A 19,691-nucleotide genomic window follows, 5' to 3' on the forward strand; every position below is an offset into this window, starting at 1 on the left:
GAGTTTGGCTAAGGGACTAAAGCTAGTGGCAACACATTGCATGCATTTGAAACATCACATTCTTCAGCTAAACGATGAATGTTTCAATGTAATGAAAATTGTTAGTGGTCCATTTGAGATGATACTACACTTTGAAATTTCATACATTAGATGGTTGATTGCATAGTGTATAGAGTGTCACTTAGGACACAGCAAGAGATGTTTTAACAACATCTTTGATTTAATTAAGTTTAAGGGTTCTGTTTTCATGAGTGTTCAAAGCACAGCACTATGTGCTACGACTGTGCAGAATGTCTTAACCTAATTTTGTGATCGCACTAATTCTAAGAGCAATTTTTGTGCCAGTGCAAAACACAAGTGGGCTTGGGTGGAAGTCTTTGCATAATGTGGGTGTATAGGCATGCAAACTGTGGGTGTATTGTATGTAAATTAAGTGCCGCAAAGTACAATTTGCTATTTTCCTGAGAAATCGGCCAATCGGTTTCAGGACCACATCTTATCTCAGTGCTAAGTTTAAACTCATTGCAGTTTGGAGATTCCACTAGCAGGTGGTAATTAAGTTAATTTCCAAACTCTTAAAATATAGTGGAAAATCAAATTCCGTGAAATCGTCGGAAAGTCCCTGAATCACTTTTGTAGCCATTTTATGAAACAAAAATGTAAGAGATTTCTGTTTAACTATCTATAGGTCATGGTTTATTTATCAAGTTTATTATTATTATATTGTACATGTATTTATGATATAATTTGTATAGGTATTTTTCCACCTGTTGATGCAGAGTCATTTTTAAGTTACTGTAAAAGGGGCTGGTGGAAGAAGTTGGAGAGAGTAAAATGTTTGGAATTGGTGTGATTATTTTGACCACTTCGTTATTTTGATTATATTTTATTTTCATTCGAAGTGGTCAAAATAATAATTGTATGTGTGTGTGTGTGTGTTTTTTTTATTTGTATGTCAGTAGATGAAAATGATTAATAATATTTACATTCTCTATAATTTAATGGAGCGTAAATCCAAATTATGACAACAGTCACATTTCATAGAAATATTCCTGAAATTCAAGGACGCAGTTAATGCACAAAAGTACGTAATTTTCAATTCTTTTAATTAATTGCATACAGTCCATTTACACTACCAACTTCTTATGATTGTGCTGCCTTTTTTATATCGCTGGTGCTTGACTATAATTGGACGCAGAAGGTGGAATAACCAGAGAAGAACCTCCAAATGAAATTGCATTTGACCCAGCCCATTTGCGTGTTGTACATGCGCTTTTGCCAAATCCACTTGTGCCTCGACTTAGCGCATGTGTGCGTGAAAATATCAAAACTTCATGGCCATGCCAATTGACTTTGCGCTTATGACTTAAGCATAGCGCTGCGCTTAATGCTCTTAAAATTAGGGATGCACCGATCATATTTCAGCAAATCAGTTCTTTTGAACTATACATTTCAGTAAATTGGTTCAAAACTGGGGTTATTTTGCATTATTAATTTTACTATGTTTTGTTATTTGTGCATATAGTTGTAAAAAATTATTTTATATCATTCTTCATTGTGCTCATTTAGTTAAAACAGTTTGGAAAACTTTGATAGTTTTGTTTTTAACTAGATTTGTTCTGTATTTTATTTCTAACAGTTTGGTTAAAATGATGGTTCCTCTTATTGACAAAAACAGACCCTTTTAAACTATTTCATCACAAATCAATTTAAATATATTGAGTATTGATATATAATGGATTTAGTAAAAATGTGTAAAAATATTGAGATGTTTTTAGCTATATCGCCCAGCACTAAATATTATACTGTAAATATTGTGCATCAAGCACTGCAGTAAGCACTAGAAACAGCCAAAACTGTAACGTTGTGCTGGCACTGGCAATGACGAAGACGTGAAGATGAAGAACCCAAGTGCAGTTTATTTACATACGTGAAATCCAAAACCCTAACTATAGACATGAACTAAACATAAACATGAACAATTAACATGAACATTAACTAGACTGAAACTTGACTTAGCAAACAAGGTTACATTAACAATACTTGACAAGAGACAATGGCAAACGTCTCGGGTTACGTATGTAACCCTTGTTCCCTGAAAAAAGCGTAACGAGATGGTGCGCTTTGCTAATCGCTTTGGGAACAATCCTAGTTGTGACCAAGCTGTGAATATGTGTGTAAGACGCCAATGAACATTGATCGGAATTTATAGCCTTGGCTGGTGTAATCATTAGATGCACCTGTGGCCAGGCTATAAATGGATGCGTCACCAGGTGTCGTCAGATACTTCTTTTTGAAGAGCAGTCCTGGGGCATCCCAGTGCGGCAAAACAGCGCAGCATCTTTTTTCAGGGAACAAGGGTTACATACGTAACCCGAGACGTTCCCTTTACAAAAAGCTTCACTTGATGCTGCGCTTTGGGAACGCAATACCCACGCCGTCGCACTGGGACTGTCCGGACCCCTACGGTTGTGAAGTGTGCTCACAAGAACGCAAGAGGTCTCAGACATGAGCTTGAGATGTCGACTCATGGACGTAAGAGCCCGGAGTAGCATAAACATCTAAACCATAAAATTTGATGAATGTGTGCGGAGAGGACCAGCCTGCCGCATCACAAACTTGTTCAGACATGAGCTTGAGATGTCGACTCAAGGGCATAAGAGCCCGGAGTGGCAAGAACATCCAAACTATAAAAGTCTAATGAATGTGTGCGGAGAGGACTCTGGTATAGTGAGCCCTAAAACCTTCTGGCGAAGCTTGACTGCACGCCTCGTAGGCCCGGGCAGTAATGTCCCTCACCCAAAGTGACAGAGTCTGCCTGGAGATGACCGCCACCCGGTCACGGCTTCCAAGTGAAGAAATGCTGCCCTGACTTTACGCCACTAGCAAATGCGGTGGACATAAGTCTGAAGGGTACAGACTGGACAAAGTCTGAGAAGTCTTAGCTGCTCCGGCGTTACAAACAGCAGGGAGCAGATGGCTTGGAGAATAACCGGCCAAGGGTCGTGAAAGGCACCTTGGGCAGGTAGTCAGGGTGAGGGTGCAAAGAATGCTTTTGGTCATACCTGGGGCAAACCCAAAAAGGCCGGCAAAAGAGACAGAGCCTGTAGGTACCCAAGTCTCCTTAAAGACGTAATTGCTATAAGACGAAACATCATGAGAGTCAGAAGTCTACCAAATGCTGACACTAGAGGTTTAAAAGGGGGGTCTTACCCTATGAAGAGGCCCTAGCAAGGATGCCTCTTAGAGGGCGCCCCGCCCACCAAGGCATGGCAAACCGAAGTGGAGGCCACATAGAACCTGGCAGTGGCGAGGCAAGTGCCAGCTGACAGTTCTTTCTACAGAAAATCCAGAACTGAAGCAAACTGGCAGTTAGCTGGTTCTGTAATATCAACTTAGTAGAAGGAAACGCATGCAGGTGCATTTGTGTCATACATGCACCACCACGATCGGGGGGGGGGGACTGGGTGAATCAGGGAGAAGCAGAGGAGACATTGCGCTATCAACAGAGGCGAAGAGGTCCTCTTCTGTCCTGTAAACTCTGTACAGATCAGTTCCAAGTGGAGGAGAAAGGAGAAAGCCCTGTGAACCTCAGTTGGTACCCTACAGGGGCCAAGCATGAAAGGTTTCACAATTCGGGCCGGGGATGAATATGTCCCCTGAGAAAGAAGGTCCTCCCTGTTCGGAATCGCCCAAGGTGAACCGTCGAGGAGAGATATTAACTCTGAGAACCATATCCTGTTCGGCCAGCGCAGCAACATTAGTAGGAGGCAAGACCCTTTCTGGTGAACATTGGCCAAGACTCCCGGGAGCAGAGAAACCGGTGAAAGAAATGCATACAGATGCATTCTGGGTCATGTATGTGTCTTAACGTCCAGACCCAAGGGGGCTGGATGACTCAGGGAGAAGTAGAAGAGACATTGCGCTGTTCATAGAGGCGAAGAGGTCATCTTCTGCCCTATACGATCTCACCCAAACTTGTTCCAAGTGGAAGAAGCCCGCATTTAAAATGGTCTCGATAACCTCAGTTGGTACCCTTAGGGGCCAAGCATGAAAGATTCCACAATTGGGGGCAGGGATGAAATATTGTCCCCTGTGCCTGAGCTAGAAGATCCTTCCTGTTCGGAATCGCCCAAGGCGAGCCGTCGAGGAAAGAAATTAGCTCCGAGAACCAAACCCTGTTCGGCCAGCGCGGTGCTATCAGTAAGAAGCAAGACCCTTGCTGGCGAACTCTGGGCAACTACTACCTTAGGGTGGAGTTTTCACTCCCCCGTTGGTATTTTCTGTCTGGACAGTAAATCTGCTCGCACATACGGGCATCCAGGGATATAACTGCCCTGAGTGACAGGAGCTTGCCCTGGGCCCTAAGGAGAATCCGACGCATCAGATATACAGCTGACAAGAACGTGGATTCCCCTGATGATTTATGTGAGAGGCTACCGCTGTATTGACCACCCGCACCAAGACATGGCAGCCTCAGGAGGAAGTATTTCAGGGCCATAAATACAGCCATCAACTCGAGACAGTGACTGTGACAACCGAGCTGACGACCCTCCTATCCCCTTAATGACCACGACCTGGACGACCACTTAAGGCCGCTACCCAGCCCGTCAAGGAGGCGTCTGTCGTTAGCATCCTGCGACAACAAGACGCACCTAGAGTGGGACCCAAGGCAAAAAAAACAAGGTCTGAACCACATAAAAAGGGAACGAATCCTGAGGCGCGTAACCCTTATTAGCCTATGGGTTTTGGCCCTTGGAAGAAATCCCCTGGCTTTGAGCCACAACAAAAATGGTCTCATGAGCAGAAGGTCCAGAGGGATCACAGAGGAAGTGGTCGCCCTGAGACCTGGAAATCGTTGATACTGATTCGTTGAACTGCGCTAGGATCAGCCAGTCGTCTATATAATTCAGAATGCAGATGCCCCGGAGTCGCAAAGGAGCCATCGCTACATAATGCATTTGTGAATGTGCGGGTAAAAAGGGCTAGGCCGAATGGAAGAACCTGACACTGGAAGACTTCGCCCCCGAAAGCGAACCTCAGGAACTTCCTGTGTTGTGGCAGAACTTCTAAATGAAGTAAAGAAGTGCGTCATAAGATCGATGGTGACCAGCCAAATGAGACGTAGGGCTTGAGACACGATCGTCTTGATAGGCAGCATCTAGGACTTGAACACCCAGACTGGACAGTTCAAGCTTTAAGATCTAAGCCAGACGCCACCCCTCACCCTCCATGGGAACCAGGAAGTACTTAGTGTAATAACCTAACTCTCTCTCTGGAAGGGGAACACATTCCATGGCCCCTTTAACCAGGAGATTTTCTTTTCACTGTAGACATAAAAAAGAAATCCGGTTTACGGTAGTGAGAACCACACCGTTGAAACACGGGAGGAAGCGGTGAATTAAATCCTGACGCCCTTTCCTACTGTTCTTAAGACCCACAGAAAAATTATATATCTGGCAGAAGTTTCTACGCTGCCAGGATCTCTGAGACGGGTATTAGATTTTAACACTTCCTGTTGAGGGGTTGTTGAGTGTTTCACGTCCGATAAACACCCAACTTTTGATGGGAGCCTCTGCCACCCGAAACACAAGAGGTGGCAGGAATGGAGAGGCTTCGAGGGGGTACCGGGAGGGGTGAAGTGAAGCACGCGCCCCGTCCCGAGGGGAGCTACCCCCTAAATCTAGGCGCAAGACCATCAGGGTTTTCTCTTTTTAGAAATTATGGTCCTGAGGTCTTGCTTCGGGGCTGCCTAGGGCGACAAGACTGTCTCCAATCCCTGTGAGGAGGAGCACGACTCGCTATGCTTTGCTTTTGAGCCTCCCTTCTAACAGGACCAAGGAGGGTGTGGGGGGCCGAAGGACCCACCCCCTGTGTGCGCCGAGGGAGGAACTGCCCGAAGGCTTCCTCATGGCTTTTCACCTCCTGGAACCTGGAGATATCCATGATCATGGCGTCTCCGAATAGGCCAGTGGGCGAAACCGGGGCATCGAGGAGGAAAACTTTGTCCTTGTCCTTGATGCCCAAAAGGTTGAGCCAAAGGTGCCTCTCCACGGTGACCAAGGCAGACATAGACCGGCCAATAGCACGGGCTGTTTGCTTGGTCACGCGGAGAGAAAGATCTGTGGCTTGGTGAAGCTCAGAGAAGGCTTGCTCGTCGAGCGCAGCACCCACACTCAGGTCGTCCAGCAGGTCAGCCTGGTACGCCTGTAATACAGCCATGGTGTGCAGAGCAGCACCAGCCTGACCTGCTGCTTGATAAGGTTTGTTTCCTTGATGCCCCCATCTCGAAGGTTGGGCTATTTTGCGACACGGTTGGAGACTTTGCCCGGCAGTTTTCAATGGTAAGAAAACAGACGGAGGCCATACATCATATCCTGCACCAGCAGAGCCACAGACCCCTCACTCCATCTGCTCATCGCCCTGGGCGTCCTCTTGCAGTGGCAACACCAGCTCAGCCACAGCTCACCCCTCGGGGCCGGCCTCTTCTTGGAGCTACCCGCAGGCCACCAAGAACCCCAAGAAGGATTCGAAGCGCCCCTGAGACGAGCAGCCCCGGGACTCAGGAAACTGCACTACGGGAGCTGGTAAGCAGACCACTCCCTCCCCCGCCGGAGGGTCAGGTGGAGAATCCTTGGTACATTTGACTTTTGTTTTGCCGCATGCCCAACTTGCTGCATTACCCACATTCTCAATAAAAGAGCAGTTTACTCATTCCCTGGGCCATATTTCCAGTCTCCCTGGCCGTCATTATCACGACTGCTGGCCACCGGTTCTCTTTGACAAGTACGGCGCCCTGGAACAGGGCCTCTCGCTTCCGAGTGCCCAGCTGTGGTACAAACCCACCCCCGATGTGATGGTCTCCACGGGCTACGAGGAAGCTCTTCCTCCTCATCCCAGGCTGTTCCGGGAGCGGTCATAAGGAGCCAGATAAGTGCTTTGATGTCTTTAGACTCAGTACCTTGGGCTCTGCCCCATCGCGAGGCCCTGCCCACTGGTACATCCGACATGGTAGTTCCTTTGTTCCATCTCGCACGGAGCTTGGGGGTGTGGCTCGCGCTCGCCAACCCATCGCGCTGGTTGATCAGGACCATCTGACTCGGCTATGCGATTCAGTTCGCCAGGCGCCCGCCCAAGTTGAATGACATTCGCTTCACTGTGGTGAGAGGCGAGAATGCCACTGCCTTGCGCGCGGAGATCGCCTCCCTTCTACGGAAGGACACGATAGAGCCTGTCCCTCCAGCCGAGATGATGAAGGGGTTTTACACAGGGGACCTGGTGCACAGGGACCTGGTGCTCATGCACCTCAGCCGTATGGAGCTTTGGGTCAACTGGGAAAAGAGCAAGCTTGCCCCGGTTCAGAGCATCTCTTTTCTCGGTATGGAGTTAGACTCGGTCTCTATGACAGCGCGCCTCAACAACAAGCGTGCGCAGTAAGTGCTGCACTGTCTGCATGCGTTCAGACAGACTATATGCTGGTCCCTCTGAAATCCTTTCAGGGGCTCCTGGGGCATATGGCATCCTCAGCGACGGTCATGCCGCTCAGATTGATGCATATGAGACCACTTCAGCACTGGCTACAGACCCGAGTCGAGAGACGAGCACGGCAACATGGTACATACTGCGTTCTCGTCATGCAGTCTTGTCGCCATCTATTCAGCAATAGGTCGGACCTAGCATATCTACGGGCAGGAGTTCCCCTAGGCCAGGTCCCCTGGTTACGACAAATGCCTTTCAGAGTTGCTGGCAGTGCTACTTGCCCTGAGGAGGCTATTGCTGTTAATCCAGAGCAAGCATGTGTTGGTCCGGACGGACAACACAGAGGTGATGGTGTACAGCAACAGCCTAGGCAGCCTGTGCTCTTGTTGAATGTCACAACTTGCCCGTCGCCCGTGTGTGTTTGCAAGCGGCACTCCTTTTATACCTGTATGTCTGGGGGAGTGGCATGCAAATTCCACATGCCAATTCTCATTAGCCTTTTCTCGAAGATCAGAGATGTCTGGGCTCCCAAGGGTGACCCCTAGTGTCAACTCATCAACACAATGTCTCATTCCCTCCATCAGGGAATGGAGGTTACATCCGTAACCATGAAGTTCTGCATATAAATTATTGTTTTGTTTTGTAAGAATTCAGCGGTTCTTCAGATAAATGTTAGTTTCGTGTTTTGTAAGATTTCAGTGGATCTTCATGTAAATTTGTTTAGTTTGTTTTTTTTCTTTCATTTTCAGTTTTGTTTTGTTCTACTCTGCAGTTCTGAGTGAAAATTGCATTTGATTGGAACTTTGTACAATTACAGTATGCAATGCAGTCGTTGCATCAGATAAAAGTATTGCCTTTATGCTTTACATTATTACACTCCATCATGAGACATAAATAATCATTAAATTTAAATATCAGTCTAACAGTACACAGTGCTCCCCAGGTGAGTGGAGGAGGTCAGCCTCCTTCTGATGCAGTGTTATGCTAGGGCAGTGTCCAGGTCAGGGGTGTGGCCACAGAGGACTGTGCACTCATTTCTTTTCCTGGCACACATACACACACATTGCAGCAGAGATGTTCTACACATGCCACACACACACACACACACACACACACACACACATTGCAGCAGAGATGTTCTACACATGCCACACACACACACACACACACACACACACACACACACACACACACAAACACATTGCAGCAGAGATGCTCTACACATGCCTCACACACACACACACACACTGCAGCAGAGATGTTCTACACATGCCACACACACACACACACACACATGTTGGTGCGGCTATCCCTCTCGGAGGCTTAATTAGCCTGATAAGGGACCCGGCCCTGCCCTCCGCCCTGTCACATTCCTCCCTTGTTCTTTCAGGCTGTGGAGCCCCCGGCATGAAGTACACCCCACGCCCCCTCTTTCCCTGGGGGAGGGTGTGCCCTAAGCCCAGTCTGCCTGCAGGTCATCCCCGCCTTCCTGAATCTGGGAGGGGACAGGGGGAGGGAAACAAATAAAATACTGTAACAGTGTAGTACCCCGAAAAAAACTCTAAAATTTTAAAGAGAGGGAAAAGGCCAACACGGACTTGCAGTGGGAGAGAGAGAGAAAAAAAACACGTATTCGCCAGTTCTCTGATATGCAGTAGCTTGGTCCTAGGCCACTCCTCCACCGAGCGGATCGGAGGCAGTCCTCCAGCCCCTGCAGACGGAATGCCCCGCCGCATTCCAGGCAGTCGGCAGCGAGCCCCTCCCCGTTCGTGGCCGGCGGGCTCAGACCCCGCTGCGTTTCAGCGACTGGTAGGGGACTCCTCCGCCCCTGACAGCGGCCCTGACCGCTCCAGGTGGTCGAGCCCCTTCTCCCCATGCGGTCAGCGGCCATTCCGCCGTCGAGGTGGATGGTAGTATCCCTCCTCCTTCCCGTGTCTTCGGCACCAGTGTAAAGGGAAAACTGGAAAGGAGGAGGCGTGAACCGGCTTGACAATATAAATAATAGTTTTAATATAAAACTTAAACAAGAGACACAAACACACACATGGTAAATGGTCTGCACTTATATAGCGCTTTTTTCTAACCTCAGAGGTTACCAAAGTGCTTTACACTGTGTCCCAATCACCCATTCACACACACATTCATACACCAATGGCGGCAGAGCTGCCATGCAAGACGCTAACCTACCATTGGGAGCAACTTGGGGTTCAGTGTCTTGCCCAAGGACACTTCGGCATGTGGAGTCGTGTGGGCCAGGATTCGAACCACCAACCCTGCGATTAAGAGCCGACCCGCTCTACCACCTGAGCCACAGCCGCCCCATGATGGTCAGCTGCCCGTAAACAATCTTTCTCTGTCGCACCACCATCCGCAGTCGGCCTTTATCCCTCTCAGAGGATTAATTAGCCTGATAAGGGACGGGGTGTGTATAATCAAGACCCAGCCCCACACTCCGCCCTGTCACAGTATGTTTAATAAACCATTTCCCTCATGGAGACCGCTGGCTGGTCCCCACAAGGTAGGTTTTCTCAGGTTATCCTTGTGGGGACATTTGGTCCTTACAATGTAGTATAAATATAGTCACACACACAAACACAAACACACACACACATTTTATAATAACAGCAAAAAATGTGCTTGGAGTGACTAATTTAACATTGGAGATCTGCTTGTCATGATAAGGATTATTTAGTAGAACTGTTGTTGGGTTCCGTTGGGTATGTAAGCTGATTTTGAGAAGTATAACAGAGATATGAACATAGCTTATCACCTAGTTTTAAGTCGAGATGCGTTAGACTACACACTAAAGCCCTATATATAAAACTTATGTTTAGCCACTGGTGGAGGGTACATTATACTCTATGACTCTATGATATAAATAAGCGCACATGTCTTTTCATAGCTGTATATTGTAACTCCTTTTTGTAACAGCATATTATAGACAACATGCCATAGTATATAACCCATCTAAAACTATTTTACATAGCATTTTTCTAATTCATTATTATTCATTATTTGTGGTGCTCTTGTTGTATATGTGTTGTGTATTATTGCTCCTATAGGCTCAAGGATTGAAACAAACCCCTGACTTTAAGTATTGTCACCACCCAGAACACCATAGCGACCATATAGCAACACCTTTCATACTGTAGCAAAGAAATATACAGATACACTTTTAAGTCCCATCAGTAAAGCTTCAACTGGAGCATTTTGGTCCAGTATGAGTCAATCATTGCTTCTTAGCTGTTGTTTGTCAAAGTTGTGATTCAATAGTGCCAGATGACCCATGATCAGTTTTTAAAATGAGGAACCATGATACATCAAAGACACGCAAGTTAGCCACTGCTGACCCACAATCAATGTCTCTGCATTTCTTCTTTCTATCCCCTCTTCTTCTTTTTCATCATGCATACACAAATTGTAACTGATAGATAAGTTAGATGAGTTAAGCTCAATTGACACCATTTGTGGGATAATGTTGAATACCACAAAAAAATTATAATTCTTACCTTGTTTAGTTAAAAAGAAAAGAAAACATTTGGGTTGTAGTAAGATACTTATAATGGAAGTGAATGGGGCCAGTCAATAAATGTAAAAAATATCATTGTTTCAAAAGTATAGGCACAATACATCATACATGTTAATATGATTTTAGTATGATAAAATTGTGAACAGGGTTTACCGGCTTACATTTTTATGGCAACAAAGTAGCATTTTTGTTTAGCATTACACAGATAAGGCTAGTAAGCAATTTTATCACACTAAGATCATGTTAACATACATAATATTTAAGTCTTGTGGCTATAAATTTGAAACTATGTGTATTTTTATGTTAATGGACCATTAACTTTCATTGTAAATGCCTTGCAGAAACTGAGATTTTTTGTACATTTTTTTTATTAAATTTTTTTAAGAAATGTGGGACATCCATATTTACGTCAATCCCCCACAGCCTTGTTTTCATGTGCGTAGCATGAAATATGGCATCTACTCTAAATATAGTCTATAAGGTTCACGTTTGCAGTACAAATCTACCATAAAACACACAGTAACAGTATTTGATTTAAGTACAACTGTTGCTGCTAGTTAAATGTTTTTGCTACTTTAAGAAATGCAAAGTTGTAGACAATGAGATTACATGTGTTTAAACCACAATGCTAAGCGAGTGCTATAGATGTGCATTTGACAGGGCCAGACAAGCTAATTAGAGCGATTACTGCACAGCTGGATTGGCTGGCTGCACTGAGGAGGACGCATCAAAAGGATCAGCCGCTTGAATAAGGTCTTATCTCGACAGCTTCTGCACCAGCAGATCTGCGGCGTTTCTTGTTGGGGAAGCGGGCCGTTTGGGTCAAACAGTTCCCCAATTAGATGCTGAAGAGAACTGAAAGTTGACATGGGAACGTTGTGTAAGTTCCTCTGCATTTGTCAGCTGGAACTACAACAGGAGGATTCGGATCTTTGCGGTATTCTGATCGCTGGGTGGAAATGGATGGTGAAATAGTGGGAGGAAAACTTTTCTAAAGCTGTGTGAGAAAGACAATGTAAACAGCCACATGATCCATGTGATCAAAACATCAGCTGATGTAGAGGAAGTGAAGGCCAATGTTTAATGGAGAATCGTGTCATCAAACTCATGTAAAGTTCTTGAATTATATGTGTTTTCACCTTCAGATATCATTTTTTGGCTTTGAGAGAGTCAGACCATATGAGGCTGTGATTTGTTTGAATCTCGGGCAGCAACAATTAATTAATGAAAAACAATATTGAAAGTAAATGTCATTATCGATTAGATCTGTGCTCTTATAAAGTGGCATTCTATTTTATAATATACTACAACTGTATTATACTATATATTTTAATATACACTCATCTAAAGGATTATTAGGAACACCTGTTCAATTTCTCATTAATGCAATTATCTAATCAACCAATCACATGGCAGTTGCTTCAATGCATTTAGGGGTGTGGTCCTGGTCAAGACAATCTCCTGAACTCCAAACTGAATGTCAGAATGGGAAAGAAAGGTGATTTAAGCAATTTTGAGTGTGGCATGGTTGTTGGTGCCAGACGGGCCGGTCTGAGTATTTCACAATCTGCTCAGTTACTGGGATTTTCACGCACAACCATTTCTAGGGTTTACAAAGAATGGTGTGAAAAGGGAAAAACATCCAGTATGCGGCAGTCCTGTGGGCGAAAAATGCCTTGTTGATTCTAGAGGTCAGAGGAGAATGGGCCGACTGATTCAAGCTGATAGAAGAGCAACTTTGCCTGAAATAACCACTCGTTACAACCGAGGTATGCAGCAAAGCATTTGTGAAGCCACAACACGCACAACCTTGAGGCGGATGGGCTACAACAGCAGAAGACCCCACCGGGTACCACTCATCTCCACTGCAAATAGGAAAAAGAGGCTACAATTTGCAAGAGCTCACCAAAATTGGACAGTTGAAGACTGGAAAAATGTTGCCTGGTCTGATGAGTCTAGATTTCTGTTGAGACATTCAGATGGTAGAGTCAGAATTTGGCGTAAACAGAATGAGAACATGGATCCATCATGCCTTGTTACCACTGTGCAGGCTGGTGGTGGTGGTGTAATGGTGTGGGGGATGTTTTCTTGGCACACTTTAGGGCCCTTAGTGCCAATTGGGCATCGTTTAAATGCCATGGCCTACCTGAGCATTGTTTCTGACCATGTCCATCCCTTTATGGGCACCATGTACCCATCCTCTGATGGCTACTTCCAGCAGGATAATGCACCATGTCACAAAGCTCGAATCATTTCAAATTGGTTTCTTGAACATGACAATGAGTTCACTGTACTAAAATGGCCCCCACAGTCACCAGATCTCAACCCAATAGAGCATCTTTGGGATGTGGTGGAACGGGAGCTTCGTGCCCTGGATGTGCATCCCACAAATCTCCATCAACTGCAAGATGCTATCCTATCAATATGGGCCAACATTTCTAAAGAATGCTTTCAGCACCTTGTTGAATCAATGCCACGTAGAATTAAGGCAGTTCTGAAGGCGAAAGGGGGTCAAACACAGTATTAGTATGGTGTTCCTAATAATCCTTTAGGTGAGTGTATATGAACATCATCATAAGTTGTATAGCATTATAGTAAATTATATCATAATACAATTTGTTTGGTAAAAAATGTATAAACTACCACACATTCCCATTTTTTATAGACTTTGGTTTGCACATTTTGTTGAAGGAGTTACTTTTTTATATGATTTATGTATTATTTGACCAAATAATCAACAGAGAATCAGTTATCAAAATAGTGGGTAGTTGCAGTTGTAACTGCTTAAATTGTAGGTATGATTCATTCCGTTGAATCAGTGTCAAGAGTGTCCAGCTCAGTTCTGTTATCACTGCACACACATTAACTGCTCACTGCTTATTAACAATGACAGCGTATTTAAAACCTGTTAATCTTAGACTTTACATTTATTGTTTTGTTAAAGCCATATGTCCAGATAATGCAATTAAACCCCTGTAGGTACTTGTGAAAGTATTTATGAATAGTGTATATTTGTGTTCTCGCAAATAAATAACTTCTGTTGGAGCCACAGCCTAGCTGTCAGTGAGTATGCTTTGATATATTGAGTCATGGTACGAGTTTGAATCTGCCTTGCGTTATTTGCCTATCCAATTTCAGGTCATATTATTGAATTCTCCTATCAGAATTGATTACAGAATTAATATAATTGGATTGTTATATATCTTAAAATGAGTTTATTTTTCTTTTCGTTTTTTTACCACTGTGTTATGATTGGCTAACATTTTTGAAGCGCAAACACAACCCCTCAGTGCTCGTGGAACTGTATTTTCACAAAATAAAACAATTAAAACATGCAAGTGATTTACAAAAAACCCTGAAAGCACTAGGTCCAGGCAATCATTGATAGAAAAATTGTATGTTTCAAATTATATGAATCACACACTCAAACTACTGAAGTTGTACTGACTGAAAAAAATATAGAAAACTGAACAAAGTCAGCACACTGTTGCTCCCCAATATTATTAGGTATACAAGATTTGGTGACACAGTAATGCTATAAAATCTGTGAACAGAGCAGTAGTACAAGTAGTACAGACTAGCACAAGATGAGAATGTGAAGAGTTTCCAGCTGTAATGGACGGTCGACCTGGGTGTTCGTCTGTGTTGTGCGGCTGCTTCAATACACCACCTGTATAATGGGAAATACAGGATGTTTGCTGGGTGAGGAGTCACACCCCATTTCATTTCTCCGGTCGCCCTGGGGTGGGGTTCACCCTCGACTTATCACTGCTTAAATACAGGATAATAGGTGTCCCGATGTGTTTATTTCAGCCAAAATACTTGACGTCCAGGCTAAAACGAGAGAGATGAGACAACAGCTACTAGCATATAATTCACCATTGTCTTTCCTTGGGCTCCACACTCCGCTTTCTTCTTACATGATAAAATTATTTAAACACAACAATATTTTGTGAGTAATTGTGAATTTCTTTGGTAAGTAACCGTATTATAAGCATGATAAGCTCCATGTTGGATCGTGGTTGTTATTGCGATAAAAAAATGCTTACTTCTTTACATATCAGTCTTTCGGATGGGACGTTAAACCGAGGTCCTGACTCTCTGTGGTCATTAAAAATCCCTAGGCCACTTTCTCGTAAAGAGTAGGGGTTTAACCCCGGTGTCCTAGCCAAATTCCCCCCATTGGCCCCTATCTATCATGGCCTCCTAATAATCTCCATCCCTGAATTGGCTACATCACTCTACCATCTCCTCTCCACCAATAGCTGGTGTGTGGTGGGCGTTCTGGCGCACTATGGCTGCTGTCGCATCATCCAGGTGGATGCTGCACACTGGTGGTGGTTGAGGAGATTCCCCCTATACTATGTAAAGCGCTTTGAGTGTCTAGAAAATGTAAGTTGTTGTTGTTGTTGTTTATATCAAACAAACAAAGAAACTGTTGTATTACATTTGCTACTATATAATTGTCCAATATAGTTTGCACTTCTACATGTTTCAATAAAAGTCTTTTTGCAAAGTCTGAATCATAATAGTTCTCAAAAGAATCCTTAGAGAAATGTGCCGAACAAAACATATGACCAAAATGTTTATGAAGTAAAACTGTTGATCTCTTGCTGTAGAGGTGGTCATGCATTAATGAATGCCCCCAGTGAGGTAGGTAAGTCACGGAAGTAGAGAATGAAATGTGAAATATGAATTGCTGTGCATTTCCATCCACTACATCATGTACATCATCTTGAGGTAGCCGACTTTTTATGATGGAACAGCTGAATGACTTCCTTGCTTTGGGATAGAGTTTTATTTGCAGAGTTGGAGCAATTGCACCTCATTTTCTTAAATGCTGCCAGAAGACGCTGCAGTGTATTATCTGATAAACTGTGGGCTGAAATAGATGTGATGCCCATATGCCACCAGTCTCCACATACCTGTGAGCACCTGCTTTCAGAACTGTTTTAGCAGATTGTGAAGACTCACTTTATAGACCAGCTGTGGGTTAAACACTTCCGAATGTCAAGGGCTCGCAGAATTGTGTGCCAAGGTGGGACCTTCGGTTGGGCCAGTCACATCAAGCTATCACACACTCATAACAAGCACACGAATGGTCGAAACATGTTATCGTTTTGCAAATAAACTGTTTACATTACTTTAATATGCATTATAACTCTTGCAGAACTCTAGAATATCCAGCTCTGTCTAGCGCATACATTTTTAAGTGAATTTTGAGAGTTTATTCACATATATTTCATATGTGCAATTTCAAAATATGCATAAAAATATTTGGATGGAAACCCAGTTAATATCGTTAGCTACTTTTTTTGTTAGTTGCTTGTAGTACAGCTCACTACTTGTTTAAAAGAGTACTGTAGCTCAACTTTAACTAATTAAAGTTATGAGTAGCTTTCAAAGTAGCATCCCCAACATTGCTTAGATTGCCATCAGGTTGCTTAGATGTTCGTTGTGGATGCTAGGGGGTTGCTTACTGACACGAGAAGTGCCACACCGCTTTGGAGCTAGGACACTGCACAGGTATAAACACAGGGCACATTGATGCAGTTCAGGTGGCAGACAGTACACACAAATGTTACCAAGGTTTTTCTCTTCTTCAAGAATGAACAGCACTAGAGAAAATAATCCATGTCCTTTGATAATGATTTGGGTCAAATTTTATGGAAAATATGCATGTTGTGCTCCGCAGTGTGGCAGAAGTTTGAGCAGCCTCCAAAGTCATAGCTGTGCGCCATTGACAGATATGCCGGCATTGTGCGTATCTTCATTGAAAACAGTTGTTTTGAATGTTAGAACACGCTTTTGCGACCCCCTTTAATAGTGGCTTGGGTTCCATCTTCAAACTAAGTCCAAGGGAAATTTTCTAACGTTTTATCATCCACTAGGCCTCAATCAGAAGTTTTTTCTCTTATAAAAGCAAAAGTACACCTCTCAACAAGCCGCATGATTTGAGGTATTATTCATGTCAGTAGCACAAACGATGTGGAGTGAGTTACAGTCCTAAAGTGTAACTCTTAGGGCTTGAGCAAACCCCTAACCCTAAGAATGAGCAATAGTAATAGTGATGCTTGCCTCTCAGTTTTGTAGGGTGCACCGGTTGGTTAGATCAGTTTTACTATCAGATATAATTAATAATTAATGTTTATTAGTTTTTATTGTACTAATTAATGTAATTTAATTAGTTAAATTCTATCCTCGGGGAACAACTCTTCAACAAGAGAAAAATAATAGTAAGTGACTGATCAAGTCTCATAAAATTCTACCCTGAAGATTGAGTATCTTGATTGATAATCAAAATAATCAAAAAGGGAAGAAGCTAGTCAAATTATTGCCATACGAATCCAACAGCAATCTGGTTACAGTTGGCTTCTAACAACAACAATTTAACAATACTGAAGTAATACAGGAGTTCTTGACGTGGCTGGCTTCAACACAATATTCAAACAAACATCCAGGAGTACTTATTATAATATAACAAGATTTATTATAATCAAACAGCAATGAACACCACCAATACTATATGACTATAACACAAAAACATAAAGTGGAAATCCTAACTAAATGGTGGAGCTATATGCTTGTGTGTGTGTGTGTGTGTGTGTGTGTGTGTGTGTGTGTGTGTGTGTGTGTGTGTGTGTGTGTGTGTGTGTGTCTCGATTCAGTAACAAAGACACAAAATGGCGCACTAAACTCCACGTGTGGAACCAGTTCAAAATGGAGGACTCGGTCGGAAAGGGCGGAGCCAACCATTATTTGAATGTGTAGGGAAAGAAAGATGGCTGGATCAGATCCAGCACAATGGAGCTAATATCACGTGTGGGTGATAATGAGCAGACACACAAAGGAACTGAACAAAACAGGCGGGAGAATTTGAAAAACACCAGCCTGATTCATACATAAACCGCGGTGCTGCTCGCTCCATGAATTTCAGTGTGTGTGAGAGAGCGAGAGAGAGAGAGAGAGCGAACAAACAGGGGTTCATGCAATTTAACAGAGGATACACGCTGGTAACAGTGCGATTGAATCGTTAATTCAGATCACTCAATAAAATAACATTTCCCCAAAAATGACTATCTCACAAAACAAAACAGCAATCAGCGATCGTAGTTAAATGTACAATTGTAAACAAAACATCAAACGTTCAGCGATCAAATATATATGATTTAGTTTTATAAGAAAAGTCAGTTTCTAAACTAAATCTGCCCAGATATCAAGCCTTACTTGGGAAAATCCTGTGTGATTTCAGCAGGGTTGTCTGTTGAATTGCTGTTGCACTGAGCGGTGAGGAGAAAACGATCTGGATTCGGTCCTTTGTCTTACGCTCGTCAGCAAAAAGACACGTCTCTGCGTTGTTTTTGGGTCCGGTGATCGAGAGAAACGCGGGAGGTAGTCAACGTTGATAGAAAACGATTGATAAGGGAAGCTGGTTGCCTTTTCCGTTATTTAAATAAATTCACTATTGTCTCGCAGTGAAAATGAAATGAACTGGTTGTATATAGTATACTACACGACTGGAACGTTAATCTTACTCTACCGTGGCCAAATGGTGAGGTTAGAAAAACGTGTTCTCTCTTTGTCCAGAAGGAGGGAAATTCCTTTGTGTAGATATGTCTCTTTAGAGCGCAGCGAGGTTGTAGTTGTAGGCAGCGAGGCTGGAAGCAGAGAGAGCGAAATCAAATCAGACCGCTAGTTTTTTTAAGATGATGACATCATCGGTCATAGGCCCTTTTGACCAATGACGTTTTAGATTGAGTCCATGGGCGGGACTTTCCGTTCGGCTGTGAAGAATTCTGGGAAACCAAGTTCAATGTCTCCCCTTCGATCATAGAACAAAGGGCCATGCTGTCTCTGCTGCCATTTTTAGTGGGGCAAGGCCCTACTGTAGCCTCAATGTTACCAATTCAACTGTAACCCTGTGATCATGCTCATTATGCTTCCTAATTAACAATCAAGATCTCTAAATAATTCAATTACCCAAGACAAACACTTTCCCTGACAGTGCTCCACTATCTTGTCTTAGTCAACGCTCTAGCTCTAATCTCTCTCCCTCTCTCTGTCTATCTATTTGTCTGACTGTAGTAATCCATCTGAACAGCAGCATGGCTCAGCTAAGCCCCCACTGGGCTCGTCGGCCGTGACCTCTCGTATCCTGCTCCGGCAGCAGCTGATGCGTGAGCAGCTCCAAGAGCAGGAGTGGCGTGAGCAGCAGAGACAGCAGAGGGCAACGCACGGCCAGCCCTCTGTCACCCAGAGCCCCGCCATCAATGTCAGTTCACCCACCGGCCTGCCCAGTGCCACACAGGTGCCCATGGAAGTGCTGAAGGTAACACAGCCACATTAGAAACATCTTGACAATGCTTTTCAGATTTGTTGAATGTTGTGATAAAACTAGAGGTGCTTAATGAGTTGATGCTGTATTTTTTTATTTCATGGCAGCATATAAAGGTCATAGCTAGATATATATGAATATTATATAAGGTATAAAGGTTTTCAAGTTTTACCAATGGAAGATGGGGGAAGACAATGTTTGAGAGATCTGTTTGAAAAAAAGTTTGGCAATTCCGTTCAGTGCCGCTAATGGCATGGAAATGACACACTTCAGTTTTAAGTTTAAAAATTCTAGGAACTGAACTTAAAAGTGCAAACTAACTCTATTAAATTAAAGGTGGACTTTGGG

At 43.8% G+C, this 19,691-nt stretch overlaps 1 protein-coding gene across 1 annotated transcript in view; it reads left to right on the top strand.

Annotated features, from left to right (window-relative positions):
• Positions 1 to 19,691, top strand: part of LOC127628466 (microphthalmia-associated transcription factor-like) — a 71,099-nt gene that overhangs the window by 14,166 nt on the left and 37,242 nt on the right. The window contains exon 2 of the mRNA XM_052105221.1: positions 19,094 to 19,337. Within this exon, the coding sequence (XP_051961181.1) occupies positions 19,094 to 19,337 (244 nt within the window). The remainder of the gene's footprint in view (positions 1 to 19,093; positions 19,338 to 19,691) is intronic.

The sequence above is a fragment of the Xyrauchen texanus genome, chromosome 35 (assembly GCF_025860055.1).
Source record: "Xyrauchen texanus isolate HMW12.3.18 chromosome 35, RBS_HiC_50CHRs, whole genome shotgun sequence".
Taxonomy (NCBI): domain Eukaryota; kingdom Metazoa; phylum Chordata; class Actinopteri; order Cypriniformes; family Catostomidae; genus Xyrauchen; species Xyrauchen texanus.